This window comes from Carcharhinus amblyrhynchos, chromosome 5 (assembly GCF_965287045.1).
Source record: "Carcharhinus amblyrhynchos chromosome 5, sCarAmb.v2.hapA, whole genome shotgun sequence".
Taxonomy (NCBI): domain Eukaryota; kingdom Metazoa; phylum Chordata; class Chondrichthyes; order Carcharhiniformes; family Carcharhinidae; genus Carcharhinus; species Carcharhinus amblyrhynchos.
In genome coordinates, this window is record NC_137328.1 from 34,507,221 (window position 1) to 34,524,524 (window position 17,304).

Below are 17,304 nucleotides of genomic sequence, written 5' to 3' on the forward strand. Positions count from 1 at the left end.
CAGAGGACAGCACATTTGTTCATTTTTTTTTTGCTCGATCAGTCTTTGTGAACTACTGAATCCCCAATTGGTTGGGAATCACCTATAAGGGAATAATTTCTCCAGTGGGAGTTGCCCAAGCTGCAGCACCTGATCTTATTTTCACCAAATAAGCACTAACATTTCGCTATCATCTGATTGTTAAAGGCAGCATTAGACTTTAGGACAAGTGAGCCTGTAATGAAGATATGCAGGAAGATGGGTTATTTTGTTAACTAATAGAGAGCCCAACCAAACCTCAGAACACATCTACTTGAAAGGATCTTATTTCAGATATAAATCTACTGGCAAGAAAGATCTTCTGAGCCAATTTCCTATTCCTATAACACATTTTCAGTATATTCTACCCTTAATAGAGATAGATCTTTGCATTTACCCAACAGACTTCATGATTATTGAAGGCTAAACTATACCCCTCAACCTCAATACAGCTTGAGTGCCAAGAATAGGGAGGAGATTTTTAAGTCACCGATGATTAGTATGACAATGGGAAGGTACAACAAGATTGGAAACAGACCAAGGTGATGCTTTTATTTAAAATCTGGGACAAAGACAAACAAAACAGATATCTGCTTTACTTCCATTCTGTATAAAGTAACAAAATTAATAAGGTACAAGCTTGAGGTCTACTTGTGCAGTATCCACTAAGTAAACAATTAACATGGGTTCAGTAGGGGAAGATCTAGTGAGATCAACCTCAACAATTTGAAGAAATGGCAATCCAAATAGACCACTCCCTGCTCCTACAAAGGCTGAGTGTATCCAGACTTTCAAAAGGTATGTAATAAAAGCCAAAATTACAAGCTAAAATAAAAGAAAAATACCACAGATACTGGAAATCTGCTGAGTTGGAACAAAGAATAATCTTGGACTTGAAACATTTACACTTCCTTTTCACAGACCTGAGTTTTTCCAGCATTTTGTTTTTTTTTTCAAAATTACAGGGCATCGGTCAAACACAGACTATTAGGAATGTCATATAAAGTTTTGATATGAATAAGAAAATAAATAGTTATGCTGGGGGCAGTGGTAGGGAGCGGGTAAGAGTATTGAATGTGGTATCCCAGGGTTTGATGTTGGGATCATTACTGTTTCTAGTTTACAAAATAAACCTTAATTTAGAAACAAACGCATAGTCAAATTTGAAGGTAATATCAAACTTATTGGAAACACCTCAAATTTTAAATTTAATAGAAAACTAGTGGATCAAATTTAACACAGATGGCTTTAAGCTGCAGCACACCAAAATTAAATACAATATGCACTATTTATGAATATAATCATAAATAGTATAATCAAGCATGAACTTTAAACAGATCTTGGGTCTTAGCACACTAACATTGGGCAGAATTCTGTTTGAGACCTAGCAGATCCTGCATCATCTTTCCTATTGGCCAGAATGGCGAGATCACACACCAGAACTTCAATAATTATGCACAGGTGCATTCACTCAATAACCTGGCTAATCAACATCTGATTCATCCACCCGCCATCAGCAGGCATGTTCAGAGGTCCTGGTGTCATAGTTTAACACCAATCCAGCACACATATCACTCTCTCCAGCCCATATGCCTTCACTAGACAAGGAGGATGTCAGCAACCCAGAGGCAGAAGACATTTGGGCTCAAAAAGGTGGCCACACTAATTTTCACTGCCAGGCCCATATTCAGGAGTTCCAGGTCCACTGGCATTTATTCTACCCTAGGGAAGATTCAAAACAGCACACCATCACTACCTCTCTGGCATAGGAGGCTGTTGCCAGGGGGTCAGCACAGCTGCTAACTGCTTACGTTACATCATCGAATGCAGGAAGCAGATGAATGATCTCATCTGCTCTGCCTGGGTAGGTCCTCTCTTGGCCCTCTCTACTGTTAAACTATCAGTATGGCATCCTGTACTCAAATGGCTACTCTCTTCACGGATCTCAAACACTCAGTTGCAGGGGGGACACATCAACACTTACTCTCTCAACAAAACTTTCACAACACCATCATCCAATCTGTCTTGCTGCTCACATTCTGGGTGCCTGTGTTCAGGACATTCCAAGGGTGTGCAACTAATGAGAGTCCCCTTTGCCCACACCAACTCCAGCAATGCAAGCCCCCAAAGGTGCTTCTTCATGAGCAGGAGACACTTAGTGCTTGGGCCATGAGGGGACATTTACCATGGTCAACATAGGCATCAGGATGTAGCAGTCAGCGACTGGCCATGCTAAATTGCCCCTTATAGTGTCAGGGGGACTAACTAGGGTAAATAGATGGGGTTGTGGAGATAGGGCCTGGTGGGATTGTGATCGGTGGTTGATAGGCTGAATGGCCTCCTTTTGCACTATAGGGATTCTGCAGATTGGCTTCGCTCCTGCTGCGGGTGTTGGGACTCCACCAAGCTGCAGTGGTAGGGTTAGGAAATGTTTAAAAGCTTTGACGTCACCTCAGATTCACAGGTGTCCCATTGCTTTAAATAAATTGCACTTTTTAAAAACCATTCCATAGCTATGTGAACGTAAAGGTCAGATGAAAGCAGTTTAGGTTGGATCTTTTGCAATCCTCTTATTCCAAAATTCAGCCTTCCTCACACTCCAGTGTCCCCTTTTAAGATTACATGCATGTAACGTCAACCACATTGCAATCTGTTACCAGATCCTTGTGCGATTTCGGGAAGAGGTGTGTAATTCTTTATTAATATGAGTGAGTGAGTTCTCAACCTTTAGTCCTCAAGGGATAGAAATAGTCAAGGAGAGCGCATCAGCAATGTGACTTTCTGCAAATTTGAATTTCCTAACTGATAATGTTTCCAAACCAATACATGTACTTTCAGATAAGAAGTCAACACTTCTTTCACAACAATGTGTGCATTCTTACATGGCGTAGGAAACGTCTAGCCTCAACTGGCGTAGGAAATGTCTAGCCTCAACTTAATATCGCTGTTAGCTTAATACCACTGTCAACTTAAGACAGAGTGATTGCATTACCAGAACACCAATGACCACATCTAAGATCTGGGCTGGGATTCTCCCAGCCTGCTGCTTGAGTAGCATTGGCCGAGAGGCACCAGTGGGACTCATGACTGGTGTCCAGCTGATCACAAGGCTCCCAGCCTCCTTTTTCCACAGAATCAGTCCCGTGCCGATTTCTAGCGCGGGGCTAATTACCACATGGAAATCACTATTTCCATATGATTAGTGGGCTCAAGACCGTAGTTTCTGGGCCTGTTAGTGTCTCTCCCCAGCTGGGAGAGGTTCCCACCAGTGGAGTTTAAAACTGCTCCCCACCAACGGGGACAGAAGCCATTGAGGTCCCCCTGTTTCCACAACCCATACCTCCCCACCCGGCACCCTAGCACTGTCCACCAGGCACTGGACATTGCCAAGGGGGCAGGACCTACAGACGGGGTAGGGACTGATGGTGATGGTGGGGGACTCACTGTGCACTCTGCAATGGGATTGGTGGGATTTGGAGTGAGGGGTCAATTGGGGCTGGTTGGCTTGGGGGGAGGTGGGGCAATGCATATGCACCAATCTCCCCACCGACAGATCAACGCATGCACAGTGATCTACTCAGCATTATGCTACCAACCTATCCAGCAGGATGAGGTCCTGTTCCCCCACTTAACAGAGTGCTGGAGATTTGCTCAACTAAGTGCGCCCAAAAAATGGGCTGGAAGTTCTTCCATGTTCCTACCCATTGGCACTCAGTTTTTTGGGGGGGAAATTCCAGCCATGATCTGAATGAATTGTAAGTTATTAAGGCCCAAATAAGAATGCAGTGTGAATTTCAGCAATGGTTTGACTATTCCCTCAGAAGTCACAAAAAGACAGGGGTGAGGGTGGTGTTGTGGAAATGAGTCACAATGATTGGACTTAGTTTTACTTCTCTTGGAACCTTTCAGCTATTAGGGTCATGAGCACATCTCCCAAGTTTCCTTTCCTCCACGGTATCAGCATGTTGACGGACAACATAAACATCTTCCTGGGCTTTTTGCAGCTCCTCATCATCTTCTGAGGAGGGCCCCCTCCTTCAGTTTACCCTCAGACAAGGCTTCACCTCTGTGCATAGCCAGATTGTGAACGGCATAGCAAACCCTCTCCAGTGCATATTGCAAAGAGGCACATATGCGGTCCACGCATCTGAATTGCATCTTCATAAGTCTTATGTTCTGCTCCATGAGGAAGAGCATGTGGTGGCACCAGCAACATTGTACCTTTCCCCCGCAGAGTGGTGTACAGCGCATCAGGAGCAGCACAGCACTATGGCAGGTAAGATTTGTTCCACTTATCTCAAAGACCCTTGCAAATAGAAGATTACCTTGTGCATGTCATTCTTTACCTGTTGATTTTAGACAAATGTAATGTTACACTGGAATGACACAGATTGGAAGGCCTGATGGATAACGTTGGGCATTGTGAATTGTTATAATGAGCATTCATGAAATGCAAATTTGTATATAAATGTGATTTTATGCAGCAGATTTGTGATTTTTGCACCCCTGCTAGGTTCACCATTCCTTCCTGTCACCAAACCCTCTGTGGATGGAATGGGAAAATTCTGCTTGTTGTGCCTATGATGACCACAAAAGCCATCAGGAATCATCAATAGATCTACCCATGGGGTTTGTGGGGTTTGAACTCCTTACTGAGCAAGCAGAGATTCGCTCAATGGGAAGCAGCCAGCGGAGGTAAGCCTGTAACTTTATCCGGACTAGAGTTGCATGTCCCGAGGTGAAGACTACTTGTCTGTAAGCCATGGGAACAACCTTTTCCTTTGATGCACAATGAAGGGTGTTGGTGATGGAAACTGGCATGAATTACTACGTTGGTGATAAAGAGATTTAAAAAAAAATTTTTTTCACCACCTTTCACTTTGGATAACGTCCGAACGTCAAAAAAAAGGTGATTCTGAAACAATACTTAAAATCGATTAGCAAGAGCAGAATAAGGGGACATAGCAGAAGATAAATTTAATTTTGATGTCATGTCAGGAACTGAAAAAAAGTGATGAAAGTACAGAATAACCTTTCAGGACAAAACTGGATGCTGGAGGAATCAACTAAATGGGCCAAACAGACTCATTTGTAACACTCTTGCGATCACTCTGTCCTTTCTTCAGCATACTTTTAATCAATAAGCATGCGTTAATTAATGTTGTCACGAACTGATCATCTACTCCCTCAACGCAGTGATGCACGTGCAACAATTTCAGCCTTCATTATTTTATGCAATGTGTCATGCAGTGTGAAAGCCGAAGTTAAGCTGGTTGTGTTGTGATCTAATTATAGCTTTCCCAAAGTATTTCTTCTAGTGAACTCCCAGTTCCAGTATTTCAAAAGAGCTGGTAGAATTAATACTTTGTACTGTGTTTAATTAAACTAAAAACACCCTGAGGTAGAATTAAATAAGAGTCAACCGGCATGCTACAAGAGTCAGATTTCTGAGGGTTGTTCAACGTACAATAATTTACTGTCAAAGAATTGCCTAGACCAGACGCTCTCTTAATGCCACTATGGTTATAATTTAATTTTTAAAAAAGTTCCCAAATGTGAACAGAAAGGTTTAACCATACTAATCTAATAGTTTTGTGCTATGAAAGAGCAGAGGGATCCAGGATGTGGTAATCAATGCAAAGGACACTGAAGGCAGTAACTCAGGCTGATAATACCGTTAAAAATACTAGTAGAACTCGATCACAAAATAGAATATAAATTCCATTCTTACTACTAAATTGAATAACTCAAAGTGCTATGCATTACACTCTTTCTGCCACCTTCCTGCCCACTCACTTAACTTCTCTGTATCTGTCCACCTCATAGCTTACATTAGGAAAATTAAACCAAGTTATAGGATTTTCTTAAAAGCTTGTTTACAAATGCCTTTTCAGAAAGCAAGACAAAGCCACTTGCTGGTCACATTTTGTGCACAAAATGCCTACATTAGCTGGTAAACAGGCCCTGGTATTTTCAGCAACAGTGCTTCAAAATTTATGCAAAAACATGTCTTCCAAGCAATTTAAATATCAGTGCACAAATCCCCAGTGAGCCCCCATTTAACTGAGTGTCTGGCTAGTAGAATGCTTACCCCAGTCCAATGCCGGCATCTCCACAGTGGGAATTTGGCAGCCCCTTATTTTCTGGTTTTCCTGCTAGTGGTCAAATTAAATGAGGTGCCAACATTTTAAGAGGCTGCATCAGGTTAGAGATTGCGAGTTTTCGAAAGATCTCATTATCTTGCATTTCCTTCTGTCCAATCTTCCTGAAAATTCAGAACCCTAATATCTAGCATTGTAAAATTGTATTCCTACACCTTACCCTTTTGTTATAATTTAGGTTCTTCACACTCATCTAACAAATACTGATTAACTTGTGCCCTACATAATCTCACTATCATGTGGAGAAGGTATTTATTTCATGCATGTCATTTCTGGAGGTAAAACCAAGAATTGGAGCCAATCTTGTTTCAGGCCATTACATATTTTGATGTTTTGGAAAAGTGAGTTGAAGAAAATAGGATTATCTATCAACATACAATATGCTCTGAATTATTAATGAATTTTTGGGTGAGTTTTTAAAAACTTTACTGATTAAAGCATGAAAGCTAATTACAAACTAGTTCTAAATCAAATTGAACACTTATATTTTGATGTATTTTAAAATATGTATGAAAGCTATTAAAAGACATGCTGTTCATTTCTGCAAAATTAGATAATGGACTTCTTTATTTACAAATTCCAAAAGCTTTACCTTTAAAGTCTTGATAGTTTTAAAATTTGGAAATTCAGCTGAGGTCAGCTCACAAGGACAAAACTGAAACTGGCCTGCAAATTTGGGGTTTTACAATTAGATCAGCACAGTTGAGGGGTAATGAAGTCCCTGTATCTACTTAGTTGGATGGCTACAAATGAAAAGTTGTATCGATTGTATAACTTGTCTAGATGTACACAATGAAAACTTTTTTTTGCAGCAGTGTTGATTTTAAAACAGTGACAGAAAAAAGCTTCATTTGGGGAGACAGCAATACTACAGCTTGAATGTCAATTGAACCCTTAACTTTCAGGCATTTTTAACTTTATTGCATCAAGTTTTCCAAAGGAATGGAACACAAGCTCGATATTTAAGGTGGTTAAGCATCCTAAAAATTAACCCTGCCATTCTGATTTTACAACTGCCTTCCATCTTTCTGTAGTCCATTACAATGACCTAAACTTGATATGGTCTCTACATCTAATGGCTAGGACAGCAGACAGCTAGTTTTGCTGTAAATATTTGAAATCAGGGATCATTCTACAATTGTGCAAGATGTTAAAGCCTGCATTAGTCAAATCACACCAAATGAATATTAGCAAATGCACTGGAAGTTATAGAAAAATCAGCAAATCTTTTTTTCTTAAACCAACCACAAGATAATGGTTTTAAAAATTTGCAACAGGTGCTATTATCCTGAATACAGAGTAGTATCAGTCCTTATACTAAACAACTGCATGACCCACCAGACAGTGTAATTATACATTGTAGAATCCTTGTGCATATCCCATACTGGAGGCAAAACTATTTCAGATGGGAACCTGAAATCAGTAAGCAAATCATAGGACAAAACACACTTAAGTAACTTGTCAAATGCTGGGCAGGGAAAAGAACCATTGGAACACAGGACTTAAGAGCGCAAGTAGGCTGTTCAACCCTTTGATCCTGTCTCACCATTCAATATGTTCATATCTGCTCAGGTTGAAGGAATTTAGCTACTTTATCCTCCAAAACCCTCGACTCCGCTGTTTATCAAAAATATTTCTAACTCAGTCTTGAATAAATTCAGTGACCCAGCCTCCATTGCTTTCTGTGGAAGAGCATTCCACATAGTAATGATCATCAGAAAAAAATTCTCATCTGTGTCCCCTGGTTCTTGACCCTTCCACATGTGAAAACAGCCTCCTGGTAGCTACCCTGTCTAATCCCCTCAGGATTTTATATGCTTCAAAAAGATTATCTTTCATTCTTCTAAATACCTAATAGGTATAGGCACAATCTGTCTAACCCTTCGTCATAAGATAAACCTCATGCCAGGAGTGTGTCAAGTGAACCTTCTCTGAACTGTTTCTTTCAAGTGAGGAGACCAAAACAGTGACTTTGAAGTCTGATCTCTAAAGTTTCATGATCAATGCTGTGAGGCAATAGCTAGGTGAAACAAAGTGCTGAGATGTACCTACAGGACAACTGATTACTGACAAAGAACACTATTTCATCATTGTAAATACCTTGATTTGGCCTCAGTTACAACAACTGTGTCAAGTTTTGATCGCCACACATGGTGGTGGCATTGACACTTGGAAAAGTTTCAGAAGAGGATCACAGGGTTAATTATTTCCAAACTAATGCTTCAAATGATTGCCAGAGCCTGCACTATCTCCTCCCTGCAGTTGTGTTACATTTTATCCAGGCCTGTCATTTATTTATTTTACAGAAAATGCTGAACTCCATAATATTTCCTCTCTCTCTTTATCTGAGAGAATTTCTTTTTATTCATTTGCGGAATGAGGGAGACGCTGGCCAGCATTTATTGCGTGTCCCTAGAAACCCTTGAACTGAGTGGCCATTTCAGAGGGCAGTTGAGAGTCAACCACATTGATGTGGCACTGAAGTCACATTTAAGCCAGACCAGGCGAGGATGACAGATTTCCTTCCCTAGAGGACATTAGTGAACCAAATGGGTTTATCTGGCAATCAACAATGATTTCATGGTCATCGGTAGATTCTTAATTCCAGATTTTATTTTATTGAATTCAAATTCCAGGTGGAATCCAGAGGCAGGATTCAAACCCAGGTCCCCAGAACATTAACTGAGTTTCTGGATTAATACTCTAGTGATAATACCACTAGGTCATTGCCCCCAGCTATTTCACACTCTGCCTCCTTAACATTGGTCTCCACTTTTATGAAGACAAACCCAAGGCATCCATTAAGAACCATGCTCAGGTCTTCAGCCTTCAGATGCAGGTTACTTTTTCCATCGCTAGTAGGTCAGATTCTTTCCATATTATCACTTTGTTTTTTGGGTTTTCATTGCCTTGCCAATATTTTTTCAGCACCTCTCATTGTCTTCCTAGTTTCCTTTTCTATTTTGCCCCTGTTTCTATACCTCCCGGCTTTCTACGAATTAATTCCCTTCTTCGTCTTATCCAACATTATGGGGGCGAGACTCTACCCCCCCCACAAAAAACCCTAAGTGCCCAATGAGTATGAAAATGGCAGATTTTCCCACCCATTCTTTGGGCGTACTTAACCAGTTGAATTTCCAGCAATTTCTGCCAGGAAATTCATGCCTACGAGATCAGCATCAGTGCACTAAGCAGGCCACTCCACTGCGCATACGCTGCTTCCCCAACCCTGTCCCCCTCCATTGATCGGCCTATCCCCTTGACACTGCATGGTGCCTGGAGGGCAGTGCCAGGGTACCAGGGTGCCAGCATCCAAGGGGGTGGGGGGAGAAAGCAAGGCTATCACGGCTGGGACCAGATTTAATCCCTACTGATGGGAATGATCCCCGAAGGGGTGGGAAACATTAGTGAGCCGGGACGATACCGCCCTGGGCTTGCTAATGACATTCAAGTCAGGATTTCAATATGGTAGTTAGCCTCATGTGATGCCAGGCTGAATACACCATAAAGAATGGTCTGGGAAAGTTACATTCAGCTGGACACTGATTAAGAGGGCTGTAACGGGATTCACACTGACATTTCCTGGCCCGCTGCACTGCTTGAACAGTGCAGCGGGCCAGGAAAATCACATTCTATTTGTTCCTTGGCATTTCAATCTTCTTCTTTGTGGGAATTTATTTGTTATGAATTCTCTCGTTCTTCTCTCTGAATGCCTCCCACTGCCCTGACACAGAATTACATTCAAGCAGCTGTTTCTTGTCCACTCTGTTCAAATCTCATCTCAGTTTAAGTACTAACCTTTCCCTAATTTAAAATTTTTACCCTTGGTGTAGCTTTATCCTTTTTCATTACTATGTTAGGCCCACCTGAATACGATCAACACCAGCAAAATAGTCTCCCACTGACATCCATTACACCTACCCAGTTTCATTCCCTAAAATGAAATCCAGTACTTCCCCTTCTCTTGTTAGATTCCTCTAAACGAGTTTTAAAAAGTCTGCAACTGCTATTCTTTGTGCAGTCACAAATAGCCTCCTCATTATCTGACTAGATTAGCAACTGAAAGATCATGAGTTTAAAGTTCACCAGGATATGGTAAACAAAATTAAAGTCATTTCATGAATAACAAAAGAACACCACCATTTTGTCATCTTTAGCCAATCGATGTATTACTGATCTTTAGGAAGGGCCTATCATCCATTCCCAGTCTAGCCCATGTGAAACTCCAGGTCTACACTTTGTAGCCAACTCAATGCCCTAAAAGCAACAAGTGTTGAGCAATAAATACTGCCTTGTCAGTGTCACCCACATCACAATAACAACAAATTTTTGAAAGTCCCAGGATCACTCTTACCACTTCTGTTGATATTTCTGCATGCTCTGAAGTAACGTGTTCTTGGAGAGTTGTTTCAGTGAACCCCATTTTCCCACAGTAAGGACAAGTAAAAGACTGTGGCTGCTCAACTGATAACGCTTCCCCACCGTAATACAAATCTGCAAAACAGTAATGTACACATCAATACGTGCAATAGCCTAAATACTCTATCAGTGGAATAAGTAGCAAAAGTAGCAAGCTAGAGCAGTGCTGCACACATGCATCACAAATTGCCAGGCTGAAAAGTGAAGAGAGATTACTGAACAATACCCTGAATTTTGCAGCAGTAATGATTGCAAAACCGTCAGCATTTGTCATTACTCTTTGGAAACTGACAGCAATTTCTTAAGTCCACAAGTGCAGTTAAAAGTGGAAATTCAGAAGTTGCTCTCATTGATTCTAAGCTTCTCCAAAAATATGCTACCTAGGTCCTGTCAGTATGCGATCAACTGGAAATCATTGAACCAATAAGATCTTTCACACTTCAGTTCTTAGGGCTTACTGACAACCATTGAAAAGTTACACCTTGTTGAATGCAAAGAAACTGATTTTTAAATGCCATTCTAAGTTCACAGCCTCATAGGCCCTGAAACAGTAATATATTTGTTAAATCAAAAATTTCCCTTAATATTCCATTTACTTTTAAAATACATGTATATAGTTAAAATATAATAATCTTAAAAAAGTATGATATGTTAGCTTCAATCTTAATCCCATGTGTACACGCAAATCACTCATTCAGTTATCTGTAAATTTTAAAAGTAGATGAATGGATGCTTCCTGGTTTGTTACCTCCAAGAATACTTCAATGATTGACTGTCTAAAACATGTTTGCTGACATTGCTACTGCTGGACACCTGGAGATCTCCTTAAACTGGCTGGCACCATGCACAAACTGATGTTGGTAAATGGGAAATGCACACCACAGAGATTACTGGGTCTTTGTGGGTTGTTTTATTGGAGATCAGTGGCAAGTGCTGTTCCTTCACCACCGACTGCAAACTCCAGTCCATTGTAAAAGCTACAATTTTTCAAACTATTCAATTTTGCTGATATAAATGCAAAATACTGCAGATGCTGGAATCTGAAACAAAAACAGAAACAGGCCATGAAATGTTGACTCTCTCTCCACTGATGCTGTCAGACCTGCTGAAATTTTCCAGCATTTTTCAATTTTGTTAATGTTGTAATAGATTTCTGCTTTTGCAAACCCGAGTTGTCCACGGTGTTAGTCCAGGAAACGAGTGAGAGAGAATAGTGTAGATTTACTAAGATACAGTCTTGTTTGAACAAAGAACAAAAAAGCACAAAACAGGCCCTTCAGCTCTCCAAGCCTGCACCACTCATGCTTCCAACTAGACTATTTGTTTGTATCCCTCCATTCCCAGTCTGTTCATGTGGCTATCCAGATAAGTCTTTAAACGATCCAAGCGTGTCCGCCTCTATCGTGGGAAAATAGTTTGGGGAAATACTAGTTACAAAGAAAGGATTGATAAATAGGAAATATTTTTCTTAGACCCAAGGTGAAAGAGTAATTTGACTGACTTAATCATAATTAAGAAAGAATTAGGTAGAACCGGATGTTTCAAATGATTGAGCAGGTCTAAGATTAGAGATTAAAGGCAGAGAGACCAAGAGAAACTTCTCATAAAGGAGGTATGCATGAATATCAAATATAAACAGTTGGATTATAGGAAACATTCAAAGAACAACGCAAATGGCCACTACCTTAGACCTGAGATAAACACTTAGTGGGTTATTTTAGCCCAGTTTATCCATCAACAATGTTTGCACGCTCAGAAATATCTTCACTAAATGAGATGCCATTTCAGTTAGATGTAGATGTATCAGAAGTAGCATTGTGAAATGTCTTGTGTTGAGGGCTGCCTCTATTAAATCTAACAGCTATCTAAAAAGTACCACAAATATTCACATTATAGTAGGCCCCATGTGTAATGTCTAACTCACTTTGCATGAGGAATTTTATAAAAATTCTACCTGTACAATACACTCCTTTCTCCCTATTATGTTTTTGTTACCAAGATTGGGGGAAAGGCAAATTGTGCGGAGGGTGTGGAGAGTCTGCAGAAGGATCTAGATAGGCTGGGCGAATGGGCCAGGAAATGGCAAATGGAATTTAATGTTGGCAAGTGTGAGGTGGTCCACTTTGGTAGGAAGAATGGTAGGAAGGACTATTACTTACGTGGCGAAAAACTGCAGCAGGCGACGGTGCAGAGGGACCTCGGGGTCCATGTGCATGAGTCGCAAAAACCCAGCTTGCAGGTGCAGCAGGTGGTCAGGAAGGCGAATGGGATGCTGGCCTTCATAGCGAGGGGGATTGAATATAAAAGTAGGGAGGTCTTGCTGCAGCTGTATAGGGCATTGGTGAGGCCGCAGCTGGAGTACTGTGTGCAGTTTTGGGCGCCGCACCTGCGCAAGGATATTTTAGCCCTGGAGGGAGTGCAGAGGAGGTTTACTAGGCTGATACCGGAGTTGAGGGGATTGAGCTATGAGGAGAGGCTGAATAAACTAGGCTTGTACTCGTTAGAGTTTAGAAGAATGAGGGGAGATCTCATTGAGACGTATAAGATGATGAATGGGATGGATAGGATAGAGGTGGAGAGACTCTTCCCGCTCAAAAAAGACAGCAGGACTAGGGGGCACAGCCTCAAGATAAAGGGGAGGCGGTTTAGAACGGAGTTGAGGAGGAACTTCTTCACTCAAAGGGTGGTGAATCTCTGGAATTCTCTGCCCGTTGAAGTGGTGGAGGCTGCCTCGCTAAATATTTTTAAGAAGCGGGTTGATGGGTTCTTGATAAGAGAGGGGATTAAGGGTTATGGGGAGAGGGCGGGAAAGTGGAACTGAGCCACAACAGATCAGCCATGATCTTATTGAATGGCGGGGCAGGCTCGAAGGGCTAGATGGCCTACTCCTGCTCCTATTTCTTATGTTCTTATGTTCTTATGTTCTTAAAACACTTGGCTACAAGCCCTTGCAAGAAGATTCAGATACTGGAGTTATGTTGAATTGGAAAGCAAAAAAAACAAAAGTGGGATTAAGGTGCGAATCAGAACAGACAAACCCTCCAATGGAGATTCCAGAATGTTACATGGCACAGCACTGTTGATTAGTCAGCCTCTATTTTGTGGTGGGGCTGTGACAAATACTTTTCACTTAGCTCTAAATATTTCTATAAGCCACTGCCCAACAAGCATGATACTCAGGCTGGACAACAGGAGCTGCTCAGCTAATTGCCTGTGCTGCTACATTTTGACTATGGTAGTTAAACCCCAGCTGTAACTTGGTGATTAGCTTGCCACATTACGCACAGAGCTGATGATTTAAGTGTTCCATCTCCCATTAAACTGACACCAATCACGTGGGATTTCTGAAGAAAGGGTTTTGGATTTAAAAGCGCCATTCTGTAGAATCATGTGAATTTTCAGTGGTTTAAAAAATCTCTTTACGATGGAGGGGAGTATGTTGTGGTAATCAGTCAATTATCCTAACTACTCTCCACAATGACATGGGGATATCATTAACTATTTATTTTGTCTGGGATTGTGTATCAAACTATTCACACATCTTATGATGTCGATGATACTTCGTATATGAGCCCAGCACAAAGTATCTGCCAAGAATACACTTTTTGGAGAACCATTAATTGCTTCAGTTGGCATATCTACTTGTATATTCATGAATAGGGAAAGAGCAAAAGCCTTGTCCCTTCACTTCCAGAGAACTCAAAAAGAAATGAACACGCACATGGACAATCAGTTAAATATTAAATGATAGAGAATGAGATGCAACTTTGCATCTAGTGTTGAAAATAAAGTGGAAGAATACTTGAAATTAGTTGCCACATTAAGATAATGCCAAAGAAAGTCAGATAACTTACAGAATGGTCAAATTGCATGATGAATTAATTTTCTAATTTTTTGAGAAATTAAAACCAAGTGAAACAAGGTTTGTTCACAACTATTACCCCGCTACAATCGCTGCTGACTGCAAAATTAAACATCTGGTTTCATCTTACAAATTTTTTTTTAAACTTCATATTGAAGAATTGGGCTGGCTGATGCTAGGACATGCACAAAGGAGACTACATCCAATTCAGATTGCAAAGGGTTACTAATGTTACACACCTTGGGTTACACTATTGTATTCTTAAATTAAAACTGTAGGCACACATAAACAAAAGATAAGGATTTTTAGGGATGATTCTACACATCACCCAAAAGGATGTTTTACAGTAAAACAAATATTTGTAATACTCATCCACTCTTTTGATGTTTCTATATTTTGTGTACATGATCATGTAATCATAATGGGTTGTAAACAGATTGTTCTAAAATCAAAATTCAATCTATTCGCTTCAGTGCTACACAAGTCATTTAGTAAAATTAATTCAACAACCACACTAATGTTAGATAAAGTGGAGGAAACACTATTCAGTTCAAATTACCCACTCTTAATTCAACATGTACCTTGTATAGAAGGTTGGCACCATTTACTTCACAATCAAAGCTTAGAGATTAGGTAGTGCAAGTTAGTGCATTGCTCTTTCATCCCTGTTACCTAGTTGTGAATCAGTCTATGAGATGGGATAAAAGAGCACCACTCAATGTCTGCTGTAAATGTCTCTCAGGAAATATTCTCAGTCCAACTACAAGTGTCGATGCATACCATTTCACACAAATTGCCATAACTAATTGGGGCGGCACGGTAGCACAGTGGTTAGCACTGCTGCTTCACAGCTCCAGAGACCTGGGTTCAATTCCTGGCTTGGGTCACTGTCTGTGTGGAATCTGCACATTCTCCTCGTGTCTGCATGGGTTTCCTCCAGGTGCTCCAGTTTCCTCCCACAGTCCAAAAATGTGCGGGTTAGGTTGATTGGCCATGCTAAAATTGCCCCTTAGTGTCCTGAGATGTGTAGGTTAGACAGATTAGTGAGTAAATATGTAGGGATATTGGGTTATAGCCTGGGTGGGATTGTGGTCAGCGCAGACTCGATGAGCCAAATGGGCTCTTTCTGCACTGTAGGGTTTCTATGATTTCTATGAACTACTGTAGTCTCACTCCAAGAACCTATAACTCAGGTTAATATGGGAAGCGTACAAATTCACAGAATTGTAGTATTTCACTGAATTGGCATTATGGCATGTTGGCCAAGCAGATTAAAAGGACCAATACTGCGTTTGTCTATGCCCAATGTTTCCATTGGCTACCAAATATGGGGAAAAAATTTCCACCACTCAGTATGACTTTAAAATTTTTTGCGGAGAAAAATGGTAGGCCACCCATTGTATATCCCCTCATACTTAAAAATAGAAATAATTTACTCATCACATATAAACAAACTGGCAGTCAACACTTAAAAGGGGCGAAGTGGAGAAAAGGAACTGATTTCAACAAACTAGATGACATTACTAACTTTTGATGTGATAATAATTGCCCTTCGTCCCAACTTGTCCATGCCACCCTTTTATTAAAAGCCAAGCTAGTCCTAATTGCCCGCATTTGGCCCATGTCCCTCTATAGCTATCTCACTCATGTAACTGTCTAAATGCTTTTTAAAAGACAAAATTGTACCCACCTATGCTACTACCTCTGGCAGCTTGTTCCAGACACTCAACACCATGTGTGAAAAAATTGCCCCTCTGGACCCTTTTGTGTCTCTCCCCTCTCGCCTTAAATCTAAGGAAAAGATGTTAATTATCTAGCTGATCTATGCTCCTCATTATTTGATAGACCTCTACAAGATCACCCCAAGTATCCTACACTCCAGAGAAAAAAGTCCCAGTCTATCCAGCCACTCCTCATAACTCAAAACCATTAAGTTCCGGCAGCATCCTAGTAAATCTTTTCTGCACTCTTTCCAGTTAATAATATTCTTCCTACAATAGGGTAAAATAATAATATCTAATAATTTATACTATCTTACTGAAAGTTCAATACACAAGTGTTTTCCATGGAGGCAGGATAGCCAGATAAAAACTGGCATTTATATCGCTCATTTAACATAAGAAAATGGCCCAATTTTCTTTGCTCAGCCTTTGAACACATGGACTCTTATTTTTCAGACCGGTCTACCTTGCAAAAATTCACACAGACTACCTTCAGCAACCCTCTATTATCTCCTCAAACAATTCAATATAGGTGAACATACCTTTTCTGAATGTATCCATGCCTTCAATCATGATTAATATGTCTTTCTAAATCACCTTTTAAATCACACTCCAACCCTTTTCTAATAATTTCCCCACCACAGGGTTTGGCTGACTGGCTTGTAATTAGTCTATCGACCTTTTCTCCCTTTAGATCATTGCCATGTCAGCAGTTCTCCAGTACCACACCTGTTCTCACAGAGAATTGGAAAATAATGGTAAAAACTGCCAGTATTTCCTTCTCTTCGCAGCCTGGAATACATTCCATCCAGGGCTGGCAATTTAGCTACCTTCAAGATACTTAACCAGTTGCCAGGTCATTGCGTGTCTTTAAGACAGAGATAGATAGGTTCTTGATTAATAAGAGGATCAAGAGTTATGGGGAAAAGGCAGGAGAACAGAAACGAGAAAAAAAAGCAGACATGAATGAATGGTGGAGCAGACTGGTTGGGCCGATGGCATATTTCTGCTCCTGTGTCTTATGGTCTTAACATCCCTGCTCTCTAATCATGTCCAATATTTCATGCTCTTCCTCAACTACAACGTCTGTGTGTCTCCAGCCATATCTGTCTGCAGAACATGA

At 40.7% G+C, this 17,304-nt stretch overlaps 1 protein-coding gene across 1 annotated transcript in view; it reads right to left on the minus strand.

Moving 5' to 3' along the window:
• Window positions 1-17,304, minus strand: part of kcmf1 (potassium channel modulatory factor 1) — a 125,941-nt gene that overhangs the window by 27,282 nt on the left and 81,355 nt on the right. The window contains exon 3 of the mRNA XM_080188610.1: window positions 10,534-10,673. Coding sequence (XP_080044736.1) covers window positions 10,534-10,673 — 140 coding nt within the window. The remainder of the gene's footprint in view (window positions 1-10,533; window positions 10,674-17,304) is intronic.